Source organism: Gobio gobio (genome assembly GCF_949357685.1).
Source record: "Gobio gobio genome assembly, chromosome: 24".
Classification (NCBI taxonomy): Eukaryota; Metazoa; Chordata; class Actinopteri; order Cypriniformes; family Gobionidae; genus Gobio; species Gobio gobio.
Genome location: NC_137120.1, coordinates 676656 through 701128, shown reverse-complemented (window position 1 = coordinate 701128; position 24473 = coordinate 676656). Strand labels below are relative to the sequence as shown.

The 24473-nt window shown below is 42.6% G+C and overlaps 1 protein-coding gene across 1 annotated transcript in view; it reads left to right on the top strand.

The window, feature by feature from the left end:
• Window positions 1-24473, top strand: part of crocc (ciliary rootlet coiled-coil, rootletin) — a 57530-nt gene that overhangs the window by 14896 nt on the left and 18161 nt on the right. Inside the window, exons 15-24 of the mRNA XM_079808438.1 lie at window positions 4678-4824; window positions 11395-11625; window positions 12270-12463; window positions 12555-12682; window positions 13521-13690; window positions 13767-13946; window positions 20475-20609; window positions 21216-21359; window positions 21446-21684; window positions 23374-23533. Of these exons, the coding sequence (XP_079664564.1) occupies window positions 4678-4824; window positions 11395-11625; window positions 12270-12463; window positions 12555-12682; window positions 13521-13690; window positions 13767-13946; window positions 20475-20609; window positions 21216-21359; window positions 21446-21684; window positions 23374-23533 (1728 nt within the window). The remainder of the gene's footprint in view (window positions 1-4677; window positions 4825-11394; window positions 11626-12269; window positions 12464-12554; window positions 12683-13520; window positions 13691-13766; window positions 13947-20474; window positions 20610-21215; window positions 21360-21445; window positions 21685-23373; window positions 23534-24473) is intronic.

Genomic DNA, 24473 nt, shown 5'->3' with positions numbered 1-24473 from the left:
TCGGTCATGCGTCGGTCATGTGTTGGTCATGCGTCGGTCATGTGTTGGTCATGTGTTGGTCATGCGTTGGTCATGTGTTGGTCATGTGTTGGTCATGTGTTGGTCATGTGTTGGTCATGTGTTGGTCTTGTGTTGGTCATGCGTTGGTCATGTGTTGGTCATGTGTTGGTCATGTGTTGGTCATGGTCATGTGTTGGTCATGTGTTGGTCATGTGTTGGTCATGCGTTGGTCATGTGTTGGTCATGTGTTGGTCTTGTGTTGGTCATGCGTTGGTCATGTGTTGGTCATGTGTTGGTCTTGTGTTGGTCATGCGTTGGTCATGCGTTGGTCATGTGTTGGTCATGTGTTGGTCATGTGTTGGTCATGCGTTGGTCATGCGTCGGTCATGTGTTGGTCATGTGTTGGTCTTGTGTTGGTCATGTGTTGGTCATGCGTTGGTCATGTGTTGGTCATGTGTTGGTCATGTGTTGGTCATGTGTTGGTCATGCGTTGGTCATGCGTCGGTCATGTGTTGGTCATGTGTTGGTCATGCGTTGGTCATGCGTCGGTCATGTGTTGGTCATGTGTTGGTCTTGTGTCGGTCATGTGTCGGTCATGTGTTGGTCATGTGTTGGTCATGTGTTGGTCATGCGTTGGTCATGTGTTGGTCATGTGTTGGTCATGTGTTGGTCATGAGTTGGTCATGTGTTGGTCATGCGTTGGTCATGCGTCGGTCATGTGTTGGTCATGTGTTGGTCATGTGTTGGTCATAATAATAATAATAATAATAATAATAAGTTTAATTTATATAGCGCCTTTCCCAAGCTCAAGGACGCTTCACAATAACAGTAAGTAACAAGCAGTTTACACATAGACGGACAGTGGACATTTGCCCAGTCCAAGTAATGAGCGATTGCAGTTGCAAATCGCACTACATATGCAATACAACATGAAAAACAAAGGCAACAAACATTAATTACAGACAGCATGGTGGGCAGTTTGAGTAAAGATGCAACAGATTATTGGTAGTCAGTTAACATTGTGATTGTGTTATGTCAAGTTAACATATTCATGACTGATAATACTGATTAAACAAATGTGTTTTAAGTTTACTTTTAAAATCATTTAACGTGGTTGTTGTCCTGAGAGCCAGGGGGAGAGAGTTCCATAGCTTAGGGGCTGTAACAAAGAAAGACCTGCCACCCATAGATGATAAGCGAAATCTCCGCTCACAGAGGAGTTCACAGCCAGAAGATCGGAGAGTTCGAGGGGGAATATAAGGAGAAAGTAATTCAGAGAGATAGGCTGGAGCAAGACCATTGAGTGACTTAAAGGTAAGCAGAAGAATTTTGTAAGTGATACGGGATAACACGGGTAGCCAGTGCAGTTTGAACAGAATTGGAGTGATATGGGCAGTTTTTTTAGTGTGAGTTAGCAGTCTTGCGGCTGAGTTTTGGATATATTGCAAACGTGAGATAGAGTGTGCTGGTAGTCCAGAAAAAAGAACATTACAGTAGTCGAGGCGAGATGTGATGAACGCGTGGACTAGTGCTTCAGCGTCTTTTGGGCTGACATAGGGGCGGAGTTTGGCAATACGGCGCAGATGAAAAAAGGACGCTTTACAAAGTTGGCTAATGTAAGCGTCGAACGTCAGTGATGGATCAAGAATGATACCCAAATTTTTGACAGTGGCAGATGGAATTATTGATGTAGCTTCAAGGTCAAGTCTGGGAATATCACTTATATTCTTTGTTAGAGATGGAGGGCCAATGATTAATATTTCTGTTTTAGTCAGATTCAGACTGAGAAAGTTGGAGTTGAGCCAGGTCTTTAACTCATTTACACATGATGATAGTGATGTGGTCTGGTAAATATAATCCGGTCGGCAAGCAGTATATATCTGGATATCGTCGGCATAGCAGTGATATTGAAAACCATGGCGGCGAATAATTTGTCCGAGAGGCAAAATGTAAATAATAAATAGTAACGGGCCAAGAACTGAACCCTGTGGAACACCTTGTTTGAGAGTGACAGTGGGAGATTTGTAATTGTGCATAGTGATGTAGTATTTCCTATCTGTTAGATAGGAGGAAAACCAGGATAATGCAGCCCCTGAGATACCAATCTCTGATAGGCGCATTAGTAGGACTTTATGACAGACAGTGTCAAAAGCTGAGCTGAGGTCGAGTAGTAGAAGTAAGGAAATGTTTCCCGAGTCACCAGCGAGTAAGAGGTCGTTGATAACCCTTGCTAATGCAGTTTCAGTACTGTGGTTTTGGCGAAAACCAGACTGAAATAAATCAAAACTATTGTTGAGAGATAGATATGACTGCAATTGAGTGGCGACAACCTTTTCCATGATTTTTGAGACATACGGTAAATTGGAGATTGGGCGGTAGTTAGCGTATTCAGTTGGGTCCAGATTAGTTTTTTTAAGAATAGGAGTAACTGCAGCCGTCTTTAGTGAGACTGGAACAGAGGCAGAGAGAATAGACATGTTTACAAGATGTGATATAGGTGCAGAAATGGCAGAGTTACAGTGTTTCAGAAGTGTTGTAGGTGCAGGATCCAGCCGGCAAGAAGAAGAATTGGATTTCTGTATCATTTCACTAATCAAGATGGGATTGGTCAACATAAAGTTATTAAGTGTTTTTGTCTGAGCTTGCTCACAACTAGAAGTGGTCGGTTCATCACTAAAAGTCCCACGTAAAGCATCCAGTTTCCCCTGAAAGTGGTGCAGAAAAGAACAGCACAAGTCGTCAGATTCTTGTAGACAGGCATTGTGCACGGGTGCCTGAACAAGCTTATTTACAATGCTGAATAGTGATTTAGGCCTGTTGTTTGCGTTATTGATTAAATTAGCGATATAAGAAGAGTGAGCTGTATTTAAGGCGGTTTTGTAAAGCGTAATATGGTCCGAAAATGCTTGGAAGTGTACAGTTAGATTGGTTTTCCGAAAGAGACGTTCCAGCTGTCTGCCTCTTGCTTTCATAGCCCGTAGCTCAGCATTAAACCACGGCGAAGAGTGGGACAAGGGAACAGACCTAGTCTTAATTGGAGCATGCTCATCCAAAACATCAGCAATGGCAGAATGGTACAAATCAAATATTTTGGATGGACAGGTGGAATCAAAAACATCAGAAATAGCAGAAGAAGTAATCGATGCGGCAAACATGCTAGCATTAATAACATTGATCTTACGATAAGAGATGTTAATATTGTCAGTACATTTAGTTGGACAGATTAGTGTAAAATCAAGGGTAATAAGTTCATGTGTTGGTCATGTGTTGGTCATGCGTTGGTCATGCGTCGGTCATGTGTTGGTCATGTGTTGGTCTTGTGTCGGTCATGTGTTGGTCATGTGTTGGTCTTGTGTTGGTCATGTGTTGGTCATGCGTTGGTCATGTGTTGGTCATGTGTTGGTCATGTGTTGGTCTTGTGTTGGTCATGCGTTGGTCATGTGTTGGTCATGTGTTGGTCTTGTGTTGGTCATGAGTTGGTCATGCGTCGGTCATGTGTTGGTCATGTGTTGGTCATGTGTTGGTCTTGTGTTGGTCATGTGTTGGTCATGTGTTGGTCATGTGTTGGTCTTGTGTTGGTCATGCGTTGGTCATGCGTCGGTCATGTGTTGGTCATGCGTCGGTCATGTGTTGGTCATGTGTTGGTCATGCGTCGGTCATGTGTTGGTCATGTGTTGGTCATGTGTTGGTCTTCTCTGGGCGCAGGTCCACCATCTGATCTGGATACGGCCCGGATCCGGCTGACTGCAGTAAACCTCGGGATAAACAGAGAGACTATCATTAGCGTAGATGCCGTTCTTCTGATGATGTAACGAGTACATCAGGTGTTATGGGAAGTGTTCCCGGTTCCGGCTGACCTAGTTAATGCAGCCTAACAATCATTTCATTGAAAAAGTGTTTTATGTGTATGCCACAGTAAAGAGATGTGTTTTTAGTCTAGATTTAAACTGACAGAGTGTGTCTGCTTCCCGAACAATGTTAGGAAGAGTTCCAGAGTTTAGGAGCTAAATAGGAAAAGGATCGCCCGCCTGCAGTTGATTTGGATATTCTCGGTATGATCAACTGGCCAGAGTTTAGAGAGCGCAGTAGACGTGATGGAGGATAATGTGTTAAGAGCTCGCTCAAGTACTGGAGATAAACCATTTAGTGCTTTGTAGCTTCTCTCGCCAGCGGAGAAGCCTACACTAAACATGCAGCATGCGGTGCAAGTGATAATAACAGACATGACTTACCGTGTTTGTTGATTAATCCAACTCACCACAGTTGTTTAATGAACTCAGAAAACAGGAGACCCGGGTGCAGAGATGACAAGCTAACAGGCTAGCGAAATGCTAACGTGTGATGGTGATTTAGATTAAAAGCTAGCGATGTCAAATTGAACGTGATAGTCAATATTTAAACAATGTATGGTGATGTTCCGGTGAGTTAAGAGTGAAGCGTGTGATCCGCTGTTCACATCAGCTTCAGAGGTTGGCTCAATTATAACGTGCCTTTGAAAATATGCAACTAGCTTACGCCATGCTAGCAACATGCTAATTCATGCTAGAAATCTATTATAACATATTAGCAAAATTCTAAAAACATGCTAGCAACTTTTTAAAACCTTCAAACTTCAACTGTTCAGTGATTGGACACGTTCAGATCTGTGTTTGTCATCGTGTGTGTGTGTGTGTGCAGAGTGAGAGCAGTGTCGCTGAGCTCTCGCTAACGCTCACGAAGCTTCACTCGGAGGAGTCGTCGCTCAGAGATTCTCTCGCTAAGATGAGCGCCATCAACGAGAGCCTCGCGCAGGACAAGTCTGAGCTCAACAGCCTCATCGTACAGGTACACACACACACACACACACACACACACTCACACTCACACACACACAAACACTCACACACACACACACACACACACACACACAAACACTCACATTTAATTATTTTATTTGGAATGACAAATACTGATTAAAACAACACAGCATCCAAATATTCATTAAGAGCTTCTCATGTTTAACCTGACAATACAGACGATGTAAACAGTCCCGCCCACATCAGCCAATGGGCTGTGGGTAAAGATGACATCATCTTCTCCACACATGCAGACTGCCTATGATTGCTGACACAGAGCAATATCTGGCTCTTTGCTTAGAGCTCTTCTTACTCAGTCCAGCAATCTGCAAGCCTCGGACACATAATCTGTGCACATGCCCTAAGCTGCCCAAAGTAAGAACAGTTAGTTTGGTCCTGTAGCCACACACTGCCATAGCGTTTGTTAACGGCTGGTACTTTAACATCTTCTCAGAAAAACACACGTCCATGTAAGCATCAAAACAACAGCCCACTTCTAGAATCACGATATCTTTAGAAAGTTCATCAATGACTACAATGTCTGGAGTATTTGGGTGTTCACTTAGAGCACTTTTAAGAAAGTTGATATTATCGTTCAGGTTTGAGAACCAGCTGGTTTGAACAGGCTTATTTACGTGTATTGCACTTTGTCCAGAAACTTTGCGCAGTTCTTGAGCTATTGTGTTTACGATGCGATCGTGGCGCGCGATGTAAAGTCCTTTGAGCGCAGGGCATCCGTTCATCATGTGCGCTGTAGATTCCATGATCTTATCTCGGTGTAGTAAGCAGAATGGTTCGTGATGTTCTGGAAACCACAGGGAAAGATTGTATTTGGTCGGGAGTGTTTGTAGCCTGGCTTTAATAACAAACTTTAGGATACCGTCGTTTACGGCTGAGTTTTGTAACGCAGAGTGAGAGACTGTATGGTCCGCGCTCTGCAAGCATGCCAGCTTTCCTTGAAGGCGCAGGTTAAGCCAGTAATCGCGCTGTTGTGTTTGAAAGTACTGAAGGATTTCATACCTGCACGTCCGGCTGTTCAGCTTCTTACCGTGATGAAGAGTCGCCTCAGCATACACATTAAGATCCATAATCTGTGCATGGCTGATGTTCACCTGCTCCCCGCCAGTATGTGCCCAGTTCAACTGTATATTACTGTTGCTGCACAAGTCATTCAGATCGGGCCAATCCGAACGTACTCCGAATCCCGTAGCCCTGGTGTCCAGCTTTCCGCTAGGTTTCTTTCGGAAGCCGAGGAAACCCGATTCTCCGACTGCAGAAAAGGGGACCTTACGTTTGCTCAGATCCAGCACCGATGAGCGCCGGGCAACTTCACCAACCGTAAGGTCGTCGTTATTCAACATATGCAGTAGATGCTGTACTCTGGTAGCACACACACACACACACACACACACTCTCTCACACACATGTGCAGTAGATGCTGTACTCTGGTAGCACACACACACACACACACACTCTCTCACACACATGTGCAGTAGATGCTGTACTCTGGTAGCACACACACACACACACACACACACACACACACACACTCTCTCACACACATGTGCAGTAGATGCTGTACTCTGCTCGCTGTATAAATCCATTCAATGTTGGGAATCCCCAGTCCCCCTTCGGATTTGCTGATAAAGAGAATACTTCTTGTCGTGTGTGTATTGAGATTTAACCATTTTCTTACCAGTTGCACGGTCACACACACACACACACACACACACACACACACACACACACACACAAACACTCACACACACACACACACACACACACACACACACACACACACACACACACACACACACACACACACACACACACACACACACACACACACAGGAGACTGCACAGTTCACTTTCTGTGAAAAAAAACCTCATTCTGTGATTTATAAGCATTTTGAAAAGTGAGGACATGGGGAACGTCCTCATATTTCACCCTCTTTTTGTAATACCCATGACATTATACACATTTGTGTCCTGATATTTCACGAAAACATGCCCACACACACACACTCACACACACACACACACACACACACACACACACACGTTTGTTTTTGTGAAATGTGAGGACATTCCATAGGCGTAATGGTTTTTATACCGTTCAAACCGTATTTTCTATCCCCTTACACTGCCCCTAAACCTACCCATCACACACACACACACACACACACACACACACACTCACACACACACACTCACACACACACACACACACACACACACACACACACACACACACACACACACACACACACACACACACACACACACACACACACACACACACACACACTGCCCCTGCCCCTAAACCTACCCATCACACACACACACACACACACACACACACTCCCCCTGCCCGTAAACCTACCCATCACACACACACACACACACACACACACTCTCACACACACACACACACACACACACACACTGCCCCTGCCCCTAAACCTACCCATCACACACACACACACACACACACACACACACACACACACTCACACACACACACACACACATGTGTCTGATTCCCGAACAATGTTAGGAAGAGTTCCAGAGTTTCGGAGCTAAATAGGAAAAGGATCGACCGCCTGCAGTTGATTTGGATATTCTCGGTATTATCAACTGGCCAGATGAGTTGCAGGAAATTACTGGTCATCCAATGTTTTATATCAGCTATGCATTCCGTTAATCTTGTGAATTGGTAAGTTTCTTCAGGGCATGAAGAAATATAGAGCTGAGTATCGTCAGCATAACAATGAAAACTAACGCCATGCTTCCTAATGATATCTCCCAGTGGTAGCATGTACAGGGTGAAGAGTAGCGGTCCTAGCACTGAGCCTTGTGGTACTCCATACTGAACTTGTGCTCGCTGTGACATCTCTTCATTTACTGCTACAAACTGATAACGGTCACATAGGTGTGATTTAAACCATGATAATGCAATTCCAGTAATACCTACATCATTTTCGAGTCTATTCAGAAGAATGTTCTGGTCGATAGTATCAAATGCAGCGCTAAGATGGAGTAACACTAATAGAGAGATACAGATCGGATGATAAGAGCAAATCATTTGTAACTCTGATGAGAGCAGTCTCAGTGCTATGATACGCTCTAAATCCTGACTGGAAATCCTCACAGATGCCATTTCTTTCTAAAAAGGAACATAATTGTGAAGACACTGCCTTTTCTAGTGTTTCTGACAGAAAGGGTAGATTTGAGATTGGCCTATAATTGACTAAATCTGGAGGATCAAGTCGCGTTTTTTTAATAAGTGGTTTAATAATAGCCAACTTAAAAGTTTGATGTGATACTGTAGTAGACGTACAAATAGGTAACTAAATTAGGTATACATGATACTAAGTAATGATCTGAGATGTCATCGCTCTGCTGCAGAATTTCAACAGTATCAACATTTATTCCATGTGACAATATTAGGTCTAAAGTATGATTATGGCGATGAGTGGCTCCTGACACGTGTTGCCTAACTCCAATAGAGTTTAGTGTGTCTTTAAATGCTAATCCCAATACGTTTTTTCCGTTGTCTACATGGATATTAAAATCACCAACTATTAGTACTTTATCTACGGCCAGTACTAACTCTGATAGAAAATCAGCAAATTCTTTGATAAAGTCTGTATTATGCCCTGGTGGCCTGTATACAGTAGCTAACACAAATGTTGAACGGGTTTATCATGTACACTACATAGCGTTACATAAAGCACCAAAACTTTGAAGAATTATATTTGAAACTAGACTTCTGAGTAATACTGAAGATATTATTATAAATTACAGCAACCCCTCCCCCTTTACCTTTCAGACGCGGCTCATGTTTATAACAATAATCTTGGGGGGTGGACTCATTTAAGGTAATGTAGTCGTCAGGTTTTAGCCAGGTTTCTGTCAAACACAGCACATCTAGATTATTATCTGTAATAATATCATTAACAATAAGCGCTTTTGGGGAAAGGGATCTAATATTCAGCAACCCAAGCTTTATCAATTGTTCATCTGTATTATATCTGTTGTTTATTTGTTGGACATCAATTGAATTTTTACTGTTGAATGGTTTTGATGTTTTTTTGTATTTACTAATTCGATGAACAGACACAGTCTCTATATGATAATATCTAGGTGAAAGAGTCTCTATATGATAATATCTAGGTGAAAGAGTCTCTATATGATAATATCTAGGTGAAAGAGTCTCTATATGATAATATCTAGGTGAAAGAGTCTCTATATGATAATATCTAGGTGAAAGAGTCTCTATGTGATAATATCTAGGTGAAAGAGTCTCTATGTGATAATATCTAGGTGAAAGAGTCTCTATGTGATAATATCTAGGTGAAAGAGTCTCTATGTGATAATATCTAGGTGAAAGAGTCTCTATGTGATAATATCTAGGTGAAAGAGTCTCTATATGATAATATCTAGGTGAAAGAGTCTCTATGTGATAATATCTAGGTGAAAGAGTCTCTATGTGATAATATCTAGGTGAAAGAGTCTCTATATGATAATATCTAGGTGAAAGAGTCTCTATGTGATAATATCTAGGTGAAAGAGTCTCTATATGATAATATCTAGGTGAAAGAGTCTCTATGTGATAATATCTAGGTGAAAGAGTCTCTATGTGATAATATCTAGGTGAAAGAGTCTCTATATGATAATATCTAGGTGAAAGAGTCTCTATGTGATAATATCTAGGTGAAAGAGTCTCTATATGATAATATCTAGGTGAAAGAGTCTCTATGTGATAATATCTAGGTGAAAGAGTCTCTATGTGATAATATCTAGGTGAAAGAGTCTCTATGTGATAATATCTAGGTGAAAGAGTCTCTATGTGATAATATCTAGGTGAAAGAGTCTCTATGTGATAATATCTAGGTGAAAGAGTCTCTATGTGATAATATCTAGGTGAAAGAGTCTCTATGTGATAATATCTAGGTGAAAGAGTCTCTATGTGATAATATCTAGGTGAAAGAGTCTCTATATGATAATATCTAGGTGAAAGAGTCTCTATGTGATAATATCTAGGTGAAAGAGTCTCTATGTGATAATATCTAGGTGAAAGAGTCTCTATATGATAATATCTATGTGAAAGAGTCTCTATATGATAATATCTAGGTGAAAGAGTCTCTATGTGATAATATCTAGGTGAAAGAGTCTCTATATGATAATATCTAGGTGAAAGAGTCTCTATGTGATAATATCTAGGTGAAAGAGTCTCTATATGATAATATCTAGGTGAAAGAGTCTCTATATGATAATATCTATGTGAAAGAGTCTCTATATGATAATATCTAGGTGAAAGAGTCTCTATATGATAATATCTAGGTGAAAGAGTCTCTATATGATAATATCTAGGTGAAAGAGTCTCTATGTGCTGGGATTTATATAACTCCGGTGATGTGAGACAGCTAGCAGACGGTCGGTTTAGCCAGTTTGTCTGCTTCCTGACCTGGGCCCTAGTGAGTCAAGGTTTAGCTCTAAGACTATGTGCCAGATTACTAGAGAGAAGAGCGGCACCACCCCAAGAGGGATGGATGCCATCCTTCTTCAACAGGTCAGGTCTGCCCCAAAAACTTTTCCAATTGTCTATGAACCCTATGTTATTTTGCAGACACCACTTAGACAACCAGCCATTGAGTGATGATAGTCTGCTAACTATCTCATCACTCCGCCTAATGGGGAGCGGACCAGAACAGAAAACAGCCTCAGACATCGTACTAGCGAGTTCACACACCTCTTTAATGTTAATTTTGGTGATCTCCGACTGGCGAAGTCGAACATCATTAGTGCCGACGTGAATAATAATCTTAGAGAATTTACGATTAGCTTTAGCCAGCACTTTTAAATTAGCTTTGATGTCAGGTGCTCTGGCTCCCGGTAAACAAGTGACTATGGTGGCTGGTGTCTTTATCTTCACGTTCCGTGTAATAGAATCGCCAATGACTAGGGCACTTTCAACAGGACACTCAGTGGGTGCTTCACTGAGAGGGGAGAACCTGTTTGATGTTCTAACCGGAACAGAAAAGCGGTTCTTTGGTCTGCGACTATGCTGCCTCACTGTTACCCAGTTCCCCTGCTGCGAGGGCCCTGCAGCCGGAACCGAAGAATGAACAGAGTTCACTAAGCTATTCGCATCCAAATCAGTGTCTAAAGCTGTTACATCCTCACTACTCTCAGATAAAGTATGGATGCGTGTTTCTAATTCTGAAATCTTCTCCGTCAGCCTAACTATCTCCTTACATTTATCACATGTGAAGCCCTGTTCGCCAGCGGAGAAGCCTATATTAAACATGCAGCATGCAGTGCAGGTGATAATGACAGGAGAAGACATGACTTACCGTGTTTGTTGATTAATCCAACTCACCACAGTTGTTTAATGAACTCAGAAAACAGGAGACCCAGGTGCAGAGACACAAACACACACTCACACACACACACTTAACATCAATAGGTTGGGATCAGGATTGTTTGCTTCATATTATCAGATCATATTATTTTTCAATGAACCAATGACATTGCTGGATTGAATGATTGACAGCTGGAGGAGGAAAAGAATGTGCTGCTGTCTCAGAGAAGAGAAGCTCAGCAGGAGAAACTGACCATCAGAGACGAGCTCGTGCGCTCAGAGCAGGACCGTCTGGAGCTGGACTCTGTCCATCTGGCTCTCCACCAATCACTGCAGGAGTCTGAGCTGGCCAGGGCGGGGCTGGAGGCGGAGCTTCAGTCACTGCAGGCGGACAGAGTCAAACTGCAAGACAGAATTACACAGGTCTCTCTCTCTGCCTGTCTCTCTCTCTCTCTCTTTCTCTCTGACTGTCTCTCTCTCTCTGACTGTCTGTCTGTCTCTGACTGTCTGTCTCCCTCTCTCTTTCTCTCTGACTGTCTCTCTCTCTCTCTCTTTCTCTCTGACTGTCTCTCTCTCTCTCTCTGACTTTCTCTCTCTCTCTCTGACTGTCTCTCTCTCTGACTGTCTCTGACTGTCTGTCTGTCTCTCTCTCTCTCTCTGACTGACTGTCTCTCTCTCTCTCTCTCTGACTGTCTCTCTCTCTGACTGTCTCTCTCTCTGACTGTCTCTCTCTCTCTCTCTGACTTTCTCTCTCTCTCTCTCACTGTCTCTCTCTCTGACTGTCTGTCTCTCTCTCTGACTGTCTCTCTCTCTGACTGTCTCTGACTGTCTGTCTGTCTCTCTCTCTCTCTGACTGTCTCTCTCTCTCTCTCTCTGACTGTCTCTCTCTCTGACTGTCTCTCTCTCTCTTTCTGACTTTCTCTCTCTGTCTCTGACTGTCTGTCTCTCTCTCTCTGACTGTCTCTCTCTCTCTCTCTCTCTCTCTCTGACTTTCTCTCTCTCTCTCTGACTGTCTGTCTCTCGGGTCCTCGTAAACTGTTTCTGATGTGCTGCTGTCAATCAAACAGCTGACTGGTGAGATGGGCGGTCTGGAGGCGGAGCTTGGCTCTGTCCGCGGTGAAGGCGACAGGCAGAACGCCGCTCTAGAGGAGGTGGGACGAGGGAGGGCGGAGCTAGTGCGAGAGAGGGCGGGGCTTCTGGTTCAGCTGACGGCGTCAGAGAGAGAGAACGCCGCCCTGACAGAGGAGATCGCCACCTTCCGGTGAGACGGAGGACATCAGTGTCATGACAGTAGCGCATTCGTGTGTGTGTGTGTGTGTGTGTGTGTGTCACTGATAACGGAGTGTGTGCAGGGCGGAGAGGGAGGCTCTGGAGACCAGTGTGTATGAGCTGCAGCAGCAGATACACCACCTCCAGTCCCACCGCGAGCAGCTGGAGGCAGACAACACCAGCCTGAGGCTGCGCACTGACAGCACGACAGGTACGCCACTGAGAGAGAGACAGGTCCATGAGAGAGAGACGGGTACATGAGAGAGACAGGTACATGAGAGAGAGACAGGTACACCACAGAGAGAGAGACAGGTCCATGAGAGAGAGACAGGTACGCCACTGAGAGAGAGACAGGTCCATGAGAGAGAGACGGGTACATGAGAGAGACAGGTACATGAGAGAGAGACAGGTACACCACAGAGAGAGAGACAGGTACATGAGAGAGAGACGGGTACATGAGAGAGAGACAGATACATGAGAGAGAGAGAGAGACGGGTACATGAGAGAGAGAGACGGGTACATGAAAGAGAGACAGATACATGAGAGAGAGAGAGACGGGTACATGAGAGAGAGACAGATACATGAGAGAGAGAGAGACGGGTACATGAGAGAGAGAGACGGGTACATGAAAGAGAGAGAGACGGGTACACGAGAGAGAGAGACGGGTACACGAGAGAGAGAGACAGATACATGAGAGAGAGACAGGTACACCACAGAGAGAGAGACAGGTACATGAGAGAGAGACGGGTACATGAGAGAGAGACAGATACATGAGAGAGAGAGAGACGGGTACATGAGAGAGAGAGACGGGTACACGAGAGAGAGAGACGGGTACACGAGAGAGAGAGACAGATACATGAGAGAGAGAGAGACGGGTACATGAGAGAGAGAGACGGGTACACGAGAGAGAGAGAGACGGGTACACGAGAGAGAGAGACGGGTACACGAGAGAGAGAGAGACGGGTACACGAGAGAGAGAGACGGGTACATTTTTCATGATCCTCATTGTGATGTTTAGTTTGTGTGTGTGTGTGTGTGTGTGTGTTTAGCGGAGCTGAAGCGTCTGCGCACTGAGAGAGAGACAGTTCTGTCTCAGAGTGAGAAAGAGAAAGATGCGCTGAGAGACGCGCTCGCGGCCGCTCATCATGAAGCACAGCGAGCTCTGCGCACGGCCCTATCTGACCACCAGGAGGAGCTGGAGCGGCTGACCAATCAGAAGGTCAGACGAGCGCCTGCCTCTTCATCATATATGAGGTCATGTGACTGTAATACTAACGCAGTCCTGAATGGTGCAGGAGGCGCTGCGCTGCAGTCTGGAGGCCGAGCAGCAGGGGGCGCTGCAGCGGCTGCAGGAGCAGCTGGAGGAGCAGGCGATCCGGCTGGAGAGAGAGCGGGACGAGCTCCAGGAAGAGCTGAGATCCCAGCAGCACCACAGGGACCAGAGTCTGATTCAGGCGGAGACCGACAAGCAGCAGGTGAGAGATTCTGTGACAGGAAGCTCAGCGCGTCCAAGTCAAGTCAACTTTATTTATATAGCGCTTTTAACAATGCAGATTGTTTCAAAGCAGCTTTATAGTGTAGGACTGGACAGAACAGCCAACAAGTGTTAGACAGTATTCTAGGTCACTACTTGTGGAGCTTTTTTGTCCAATAATTAAAAATTCTGATTTTTATTAATATTGTAATTACTGGTCATCCAATGTTTTATATCAGCTCTGCATTCCGTTAATCTTGTGAATTGGTGAGTTTCTTCAGGGCGTGAAGAAATATAGAGCTGAGTATCGTCAGCATAACAATGAAAACTAACGCCATGCTTCCTAATGATATCTCCCAGTGGTAGCATGTACAGGGTGAAGAGTAGCGGTCCTAGCACTGAGCCTTGTGGTACTCCATACTGAACTTGTGCTCGCTGGGACATCTCTTCATTTACTACTACAAACTGATAACGGTCGCATAGGTGTGATTTAAACCATGATAAAGCAATTCCAGTAATACCTACAGTGCCTTGCGAAAGTATTCGGCCCCCTTGAACTTTGCGACCTTTTGCCACATTTCAGGCTTCAAACATAAAGATATGAAACAGTAATTTTTTGTGAAGAATCAACAACAAATGGGACACAATCATGAAGTGGAACGAAATGTATTGGATATTTCAAACTTTTTTAACAAATCAAAAACTGAAAAATTGGGCGTGCAAAAATATTCGGCCCCCTTAAGTGAATACTTTGTAGCGCCACCTTTTGCTGCGATTACAGCTGTAAGTCGCTTGGGGTATGTCTCTATCAGTTTTGCACATCGAGAGACTGAAATTTTTGCCCATTCCTCCTTGCAAAACAGCTGGAGCTCAGCGAGGTTGGATGGAGAGCGTTTGTGAACAGCAGTTTTCAGTTCTTTCCACAGATTCTTGATTGGATTCAGGTCTGGACTTTGACTTGGCCATTCTAACACCTGGATATGTTTATTTTTGAACCATTCCATTGTAGATTTTGCTTTATGTTTTGGATCATTGTCTTGTTTTGGATCATCAGTCTCAGGTCTTTTGCAGACTCCATCAGGTTTTCTTCCAGAATGGTCCTGTATTTGGCTCCATCCATCTTCCCTGTCCCTGCTGAAGAAAAGCAGGCCCAAACCATGATGCTGCCACCATCATGTCTGACAGTGGGGATGGTGTGTTCAGGGGATGAGCGGTGTTGCTTTTACGCCAAACATAACGTTTTGCATTGTTGCCAAAAAGTTCAATTTTGGTTTCATCTGACCAGAACACCTTCTTCCACATGTTTGGTGTGTCTCCCAGGTGGCTTGTGGCAAACTTTGAACAACACTTTTTATGGATATCTTTAAGAAATGGCTTTCTTCTTGTCACTCTTCCATAAAGGCCAGATTTGTGCAGTATTCGACTGATTGTTGTCCTCTGGACAGAGTCTCGCACCTCAGCTGTAGATCTCTGCAGTTCATCCAGAGTGATCATGGGCCTCTGGCTGCATCTCTGCTCAGTCTTCTCCTTGTATGAGCTGAAAGTTTAGAGGGACGGCCAGGTCTTGGTAGATTTGCAGTGGTCTGATACTCCTTCTATTGCAATATTATCGCTTGCACAGTGCTCCTTGGGATGTTTAAAGCTTGGGAAATCTTTTTGTATCCAGTCCGGCTTTAAACTTCTCCACAACAGTATCTCTGACCTGCCTGGTGTGTTCCTTGTTCTTCATGATGCTCTCTGCGCTGTAAACGGACCTCTGAGACTATCACAGTGCAGGTGCATTTATACGGAGACTTGATTATACACAGGTGGATTCTCTTTATCATCATTAGTCATTTAGGTCAACATTGGATCATTCACAGATCCTCACTGAACTTCTGGAGAGAGTTTGCTGCACTGAAAGTAAAGGGGCCGAATAATTTTGCACGCCCAATTTTTCAGTTTTTGATTTGTTAAAAAAGTTTGAAATATCCAATACATTTCGTTCCACTTCATGATTGTGTCCCATTTGTTGTTGATTCTTCACAAAAAATTACAGTTTCATATCTTTATGTTTGAAGCCTGAAATGTGGCAAAAGGTCGCAAAGTTCAAGGGGGCCGAATACTTTCGCAAGGCATTGTAATTAATTTGCGAGTCTATTCAGAAGAATGTTGTGGTCGATAGTATCAAATGCAGCGCTAAGATGGAGTAACACTAATAGAGAGATACAGATCAGATGATAAGAGTAAATCATGTGTAACTCTGATGAGAGCAGTCTCAGTGCTATGATACGCTCTAAATCCTGACTGGAAATCCTCACAGATTCCATTTCTTTCTAAAAAAGGAACATAATTGTGAAGACACTGCCTTTTCTAGTGTTTCTGACAGAAAGGGTAGATTTGAGATTGGTCTATAATTGACTAATTCTGGAGGATCAAGTTGCGTTTTTTTAATAAGTGGTTTAATAATAGCCAACTTAAAAGTTTTCTGTACATATCCTAATGACAAAGATGAATTAATGATATTAAGAAGAGGATCTATGACCTCTGGTAGCATCTCTTTTAATAGCCTAGTTGGTATAGGGTCGAGCATACATGTTGTTGATTTTGATGATTTAACGAGTTTAGACAATTCTTCTTCTCCTATAGCAGTGAATGAGTGTGTGTGTGTGTGTCTTCTCCTATAGCAGTGAATGAGTGTGAGTGTGTGTGTGTGTGTGTGTGTGTGTGTGTGTGTGTGTGTGTGTGTGTGTGTGTGTGTGTGTGTGTGTGTGTGTGTGTGTGTGTGAGAGAGTGTGTGTGTTTTCTCCTATAGCAGTGAATGAGTGTGTGTGTGTGTGTGTTTTCTCCTATAGCAGTGAATGAGTGTGTGTGTGTGTGTGTGTGTGTGTGTGTGTGTGTGTGTGTGTGTGTGTGTGTGTGTGTGTGTGTGTGTGTGTGTGTGTGTGTGTGTGTCCTCTCTTATAGCAGTGAATGAGTGTAATTTTTCCTCAGTGACACTACAATGCTCTGTCTGATGTGATGCTGTATTAGACGGCTGCATGGTTAAAATCTTTTTCCTAATATTATCAATCTTACATGTGAAGATGTTCATAAAGTCATTACTGCTGTGCTGTTTACAATCATCAGAAGTTGAAGCTTTATTTTTGGTTAATTTAGCCACTGTATCGAATAAATAACTTGGGTTGTGTTTGTTTTCTTCCAAGAGAGTTGAGAAATAAGCAGATCTAGCAGTTTTTACGGCCTTTCTGTATGTGATCATGTGCTCTTTCCACGAATTACGAAATACCTCTAATTTTATTTTCTTCCAGCTGCGCTCCATTTTTCTGGCTGCTGTTTTAAGGGTTTTAAGAGAGTGTGTGTGAGTGTGTGTGAGTGTGTGTGAGTGTGTGTGTGTGTGTGAGTGTGTGTGTGTGTGTGTGTGTGTGAGTGTGTGTGAGTGTGTGTGAGTGTGTGTGTGTGAGTGTGTGTGAGTGTGTGTGAGTGTGTGTGAGTGTGTGTGAGTGTGTGTGAGTGTGTGTGTGAGTGTGTGTGTGTGTGTGTGTGTGAGTGTGTGTGAGTGTGTGTGAATGTGTGTGTGTGAGTGTGTGTGTGTGTGTGTGAGTGTGTGTGAGTGTGTGTGAGTGTGTGTGAGTGTGTGTGAGTGTGTGTGTGTGAGTGTGTGTGAGTGTGTGTGTGTGAGTGTGTGTGTGTGTGTGTGTGTGTGTGTATTAGGTCTAAAGTATGATTATGGCGATGAGTGGCTCCTGACACGTGTTGCCTAACTCCAATAGAGTTTAGTGTGTCTTTAAATGCTAATCCCAATACGTCTTTTCCGTTGTCTACATGGATATTAAAATCACCAACTATTAGTACTTTATCTACGGCCAGAACTAACTCTGATAGACTGTATTATGCCCTGGTGGCCTGTATACAGTAGCTAACACAAATGTTGAACGGGTTTTATCATGTACACTACATAGCGTTACATAAAGCACCAAAACTTTGAAGGAATTATATTTGAAACTAGACTTCTGAGTAATACTGAAGATATTATTATAAATTACAGCAGCCCCTCCCCCTTTACCTTTCAGACGCGGCTCATGTTTATAACAATAATCTTGGGGGGTGGACTCATTTAAGGTAATGTAGTCGTCAGGTTTTAGCCAGGTTTCTGTCAAACACAGCACATCTAGATTATTATCTGTAATAATATCATTAACAATAAGCGCTTTTGGGGAAAGGGATCTAATATTCAGCAACCCAAGCTTTATCAATTGTTCATCTGTATTATATATTTTGTTTATTTGTTGGACATCAATGAAATTTTTACTGTTGAATGGTTTTGATGTTTTTTTGTATTTACTAATTCGGGGAACAGACACAGTCTCTATATGATAATATCTAGGTGAAAGAGTCTCTATATGATAATATCTAGGTGAAAGAGTCTCTATATGATAATATCTAGGTGAAAGAGTCTCTATATGATAATATCTAGGTGAAAGAGTCTCTATATGATAATATCTAGGTGAAAGAGTCTCTATATGATAATATCTAGGTGAAAGAGTCTCTATATGATAATATCTAGGTGAAAGAGTCTCTATGTGATAATATCTAGGTGAAAGAGTCTCTATATGATAATATCTAGGTGAAAGAGTCTCTATATGATAATATCTAGGTGAAAGAGTCTCTATATGATAATATCTAGGTGAAAGAGTCTCTATATGATAATATCTAGGTGAAAGAGTCTCTATGTGATAATATCTAGGTGAAAGAGTCTCTATATGATAATATCTAGGTGAAAGAGTCTCTATGTGATAATATCTAGGTGAAAGAGTCTCTATATGATAATATCTAGGTGAAAGAGTCTCTATATGATAATATCTAGATGAAAGAGTCTCTATGTGATAATATCTAGGTGAAAGAGTCTCTATATGATAATATCTAGGTGAAAGAGTCTCTATGTGATAATATCTAGGTGAAAGAGTCTCTATATGATAATATCTAGGTGAAAGAGTCTCTATATGATAATATCTAGGTGAAAGAGTCTCTATGTGATAATATCTAGGTGAAAGAGTCTCTATGTGATAATATCTAGGTGAAAGAGTCTATGTGATAATATCTAGGTGAAAGAGTCTCTATGTGATAATATCTAGGTGAAAGAGTCTATGTGATAATATCTAGGTGAAAGAGTCTCTATGTGATAATATCTAGGTGAAAGAGTCTCTATATGATAATATCTAGGTGAAAGAGTCTCTATGTGATAATATCTAGGTGAAAGAGTCTCTATGTGATAATATCTAGGTGAAAGAGTCTCTATGTGATAATATCTAGGTGAAAGAGTCTCTATGTGATAATATCTAGGTGAAAGAGTCTCTATATGATAATATCTAGGTGAAAGAGTCTCTATATGATAATATCTAGGTGAAAGAGTCTCTATATGATAATATCTAGGTGAAAGAGTCTCTATGTGATAATATCTAGGTGAAAGAGTCTCTATGTGATAATATCTAGGTGAAAGAGTCTCTATGTGATAATATCTAGGTGAAAGAGTCTCTATATGATAATATCTAGGTGAAAGAGTCTCTATATGATAATATCTAGGTGAAAGAGTCTCTATGTGATAATATCTAGGTGAAAGAGTCTATGTGATAATATCTAGGTGAAAGAGTCTCTATATGATAATATCTAGGTGAAAGAGTCTCTATATGATAATATCTAGGTGAAAGAGTCTCTATGTGATAATATCTAGGTGAAAGAGTCTCTATATGATAATATCTAGGTGAAAGAGTCTCTATATGATAATATCTAGGTGAAAGAGTCTCTATATGATAATATCTAGGTGAAAGAGTCTCTATATGATAATATCTAGGTGAAAGAGTCTCTATATGATAATATCTAGGTGAAAGAGTCTCTATGTGATAATATCTAGGTGAAAGAGTCTCTATGTGATAATATCTAGGTGAAAGAGTCTCTATGTGATAATATCTAGGTGAAAGAGTCTCTATGTGATAATATCTAGGTGAAAGAGTCTCTATATGATAATATCTAGCTCTATATGATAATATCTAGGTGAAAGAGTCTCTATATGATAATATCTAGGTGAAAGAGTCTCTATGTGATAATATCTAGGTGAAAGAGTCTCTATGTGATAATATCTAGGTGAAAGAGTCTCTATGTGATAATATCTAGGTGAAAGAGTCTCTATGTGATAATATCTAGGTGAAAGAGTCTCTATATGATAATATCTAGGTGAAAGAGTCTCTATGTGATAATATCTAGGTGAAAGAGTCTCTATATGATAATATCTAGGTGAAAGAGTCTCTATATGATAATATCTAGGTGAAAGAGTCTCTATGTGATAATATCTAGGTGAAAGAGTCTCTATGTGATAATATCTAGGTGAAAGAGTCTCTATGTGATAATATCTAGGTGAAAGAGTCTCTATGTGCTGGGATTTATCTGACTCCGGTGACGTGAGACAGCTAGCAGACGGTCGGTTTAGCCAGTTTGTCTGCTTCCTGACCTGGGCCCTAGAGAGTCAAGGTTCTGACCCTCTGATGTCACGCAGGCGCTGTCCATGAAGGAGGCCGAGAAGACGGTTCTGTCGGAGAAGATGAGCGCCCTACAGGCGGAGCTGAGCACTGCAGCGCTGGAGCTGGAGAGACTGAGCCGAGAGTCGGCGCTCCTCAGAGAACAGGAGCGGGTCAGAACATCAGAACATCAACTCTTATCTCACTCACAACCATTAATCACACCAGCTCATTCTAGACGAGTCATTGAATCATTCACTCAAGAGATTCGCTCATAAACACTGATTATTCCAGCAATGAAACAAGTGAAGTCTTTATGAGTGAGTCATTGAATCATTCACTCAAGAGATTCACTCATAAACACTGATTCATCCAGTAATGAAACAAGTGAAGTCTTTATGAGTGAGTCATTGAATCATTCATTCAAGAGATTCGTTCAAAAACACTGATTCATCCAGCAATGAATCAAATGACGTCTTTATGAGTGAGTCATTGAATCATTCACTCAAGAGATTTGTTCAAAAACACTGATTCATCCAGCAATGAATCAAGTGACGTCTTTATGAGTGAGTCATTGAATCATTCACTCAAGAGATTCGTTCAAAAACACTGTTTCATCCAGCAATGAATCAAGTGACGTCTTTATGAGTGAGTCATTGAATCATTCACTCAAGAGATTTGTTCATAAACACTGATTCATCCAGTAATGACACAAGTCTTTATGAGTGTGTTGTAGTTGTCGCGCTGTTATAAGTGTGTGATGTGTGTGTTGTCCTCAGGCTGCTGTTGTGTCTCTGAGTGCGGATCTGCAGGAAGTGCGTGGGGAACTGCAGGAAGCAGCCGCTGCACAGGGGCGGGAGCTGCGCAGACTTCAGGAGAACTGCTCCGAGCAGCAGACGCGAGCGGACACGGCCCTCAGACAGGTGTGTGTGTGTGTGTGTGGAACGCTAACCTGAATCAGCGGGAAAAAGAGTTATTGGAGTAACTGTTGGGCTGGTTCCTCCTGTAGCTGGAGGAGTGTCGCGCGCTGCTGTCGTCCAGCGAGGAGAACCGGGACAGTGCCAGGAGGGAACTTCTGCAGATGGACAAGCGTTTGTGTCAAACACGGGAGGCGGGGGAGGGGCATAGGCGAGAGGGGGCGGAGCTACGGCGGTCTCTCAGTGATGTCACCAAGGAGAGGGACGCTCTCAGCCAATCCAACACTCAGCTGAGGGAAGCTCTGAGGGCGGCAGAGAGCGAGAGAATCAGGTGAGGTTCTCTGATGAGGTTCTCTGATGTGGTTCTCTGATGAGGTTCTCCGATGAGGTTCTCCGATGAGGTTCTCAGATGAGGTTCTCTGATGAGGTTCTCTGATGAGGTTCTCTGATGAGGTTCTCAGATGAGGTTCTCTGATGAGGTTCTCTGATGAGGTTCTCTGATGAGGTTCTCAGATGTGGTTCTCTGATGAGGTTCTCTGATGAGGTTCTCTGATGAGGTTCTCTGATGAGGTTCTCTGATGAGGTTCTCAGATGAGGTTCTCTGTTGAGGTTCTCTGATGAGGTTCTCTGATGAGGTTCTCAGATGTGGTTCTCTGATGAGGTTCTCTGATGAGGTTCTCTGATGTGGTTCTCTGATGAGGTTCTCTGATGAGGTTCTCTGATGAGGATCTCTGATGAGGTTCTCTGATGAGGTTCTCTGATGAGGTTCTCTGATGAGGTTCTCCGATGAGGTTCTCAGATGAGGTTCTCTGATGAGGTTCTCTGATGAGGTTCTCTGATGAGGTTCTCAGATGAGGTACTCTGATGAGGATCTCTGATGAGTTTCTCTGATGAGGTTCTCTGATGAGGTTCTCTGATGAGGATCTCTGATGAGGTTCTCTGATGAGGTTCTATGATGAGGTTCTCAGATGAGGTTCTCAGATGAGGTTCTCTGATGAGGTTCTCAGATGAGGTTCTCAGATGAGGTTCTCTGATGAGGTTCTCAGATGAGGTTCTCTGATGAGGTTCTCTGATGAGGTACTCTGATGAGGTTCTCTGATGAGGTTCTCTGATGAGGTTCTCCGATGAGGTTCTCAGATGAGGTTCTCCGATGAGGTTCTCAGATGAGGTTCTCTGATGAGGTTCTCCGATGAGGTTCTCCGATGAGGTTCTCTGATGAGGTTCTCTGATGAGGTTCTCTGATGAGGTTCTCAGATGAGGTACTCTGATGAGGATCTCTGATGAGGTTCTCTGATGAGGTTCTCTGATGTGGTTCTCTGATGAGGTTCTCTGATGAGGTTCTCCGATGAGGTTCTCAGATGAGGTTCTCTGATGAGGTTCTCTGATGAGGTTCTCAGATGAGGTACTCTGATGAGGATCTCTGATGAGGTTCTCTGATGAGGTACTCTGATGAGGTTCTCTGATGAGGTTCTCTGATGAGGTTCTCAGATGAGGTTCTCAGATGAGGTTCTCTGATGAGGTTCTCAGATGAGGTTCTCTGATGAGGTTCTCTGATGAGGTACTCTGATGAGGTTCTCTGATGAGGTTCTCTGATGAGGTACTCTGATGAGGTTCTCTGATGAGGTACTCTGATGAGGTTCTCTGATGAGGTTCTCTGATGAGGTTCTCAGATGAGGTTCTCAGATGAGGTTCTCTGATGAGGTTCTCGGATGAGGTTCTCTGATGAGGTTCTCTGATGAGGTTCTCTGATGAGGTTCTCTGATGAGGTTCTCAGATGAGGTTCTCTGATGAGGTTCTCTGATGAGGTTCTCTGATGAGGTTCTCTGATGAGGTTCTCTGATGAGGTTCTCAGATGAGGTTCTCAGATGAGGTTCTCAGATGAGGTTCTCTGATGAGGTTCTCTGATGAGGTTCTCTGATGAGGTTCTCTGATGAGGTTCTCTGATGAGGTTCTCAGATGAGGTTCTCAGATGAGGTTCTCTGATGAGGTTTTCTGAAGAGGGACTGTGCTCTGTGTTCAGTGTGAAGCGCGCATGTGAGGAGAAGGAGCAGAAAGTGTGTCTGCTGGAGGAGAGTCTGGCGTCTGCACAGAAGGAGGTGTCGGATCTGCGCTGCTGTCTGCGAGAGGTGGAGCGATCACGACTGGAGGCGCGCAGGGAACTGCAGGAGCTGCGCAGACAGGTCAGACGAGGACTATTACGACACACGAATGATAACTACAACTATTACGACAACTAGAACTATTACGACTTACAAACGATAACTAGAACTATTACGACTCCCGAACGATAACTACAACTATTGCGACAACTAGAACTATTACGACACACAAACAATAACTACAACTATTACAACACACGAACGATAACTACAACTATTACGATAATTGGAACTATTACAACACACGAAAGATAACTAGAACTATTACGATAACTAGAACTATTACGACACACAAACGATAACTAGAACTATTATGACACACGAACGATAACTAGAACTATTACGACACATGAACGATAACTAAAACTATTACGATAACTAGAACTATTACAACACACGAAAGATAACTAGAGCTATTACGATAACTAGAACTATTACGACACACAAACGATAACTAGAACTATTATGACACACGAACGATAACTAGAACTATTACAACACATGAACGATAACTAGAACTATTATGATAACTAGAACTATTACAACACACAAACGATAACTAGAACTATTGTGATAACTAGAACTATTACAACACACGAATGATAACTAGAACTATTATGATAACTAGAACTATTACAACACACAAACGATAACTAGAACTATTATGATAACTAGAACTATTACAACACACGAATGATAACTAGAACTATTATGATAACTAGAACTATTACAACACACAAACGATAACTAGAACTATTATGATAACTAGAACTATTACAACACACGAATGATAACTAGAACTATTATGATAACTAGAACTATTACAACACACGAATGATAACTAGAACTATTATGATAACTAGAACTATTACAACACACAAAACGATAACTAGAACTATTATGATAACTAGAACTATTACAACACACGAACGATAACTAGAACTATTACAACACATGAACG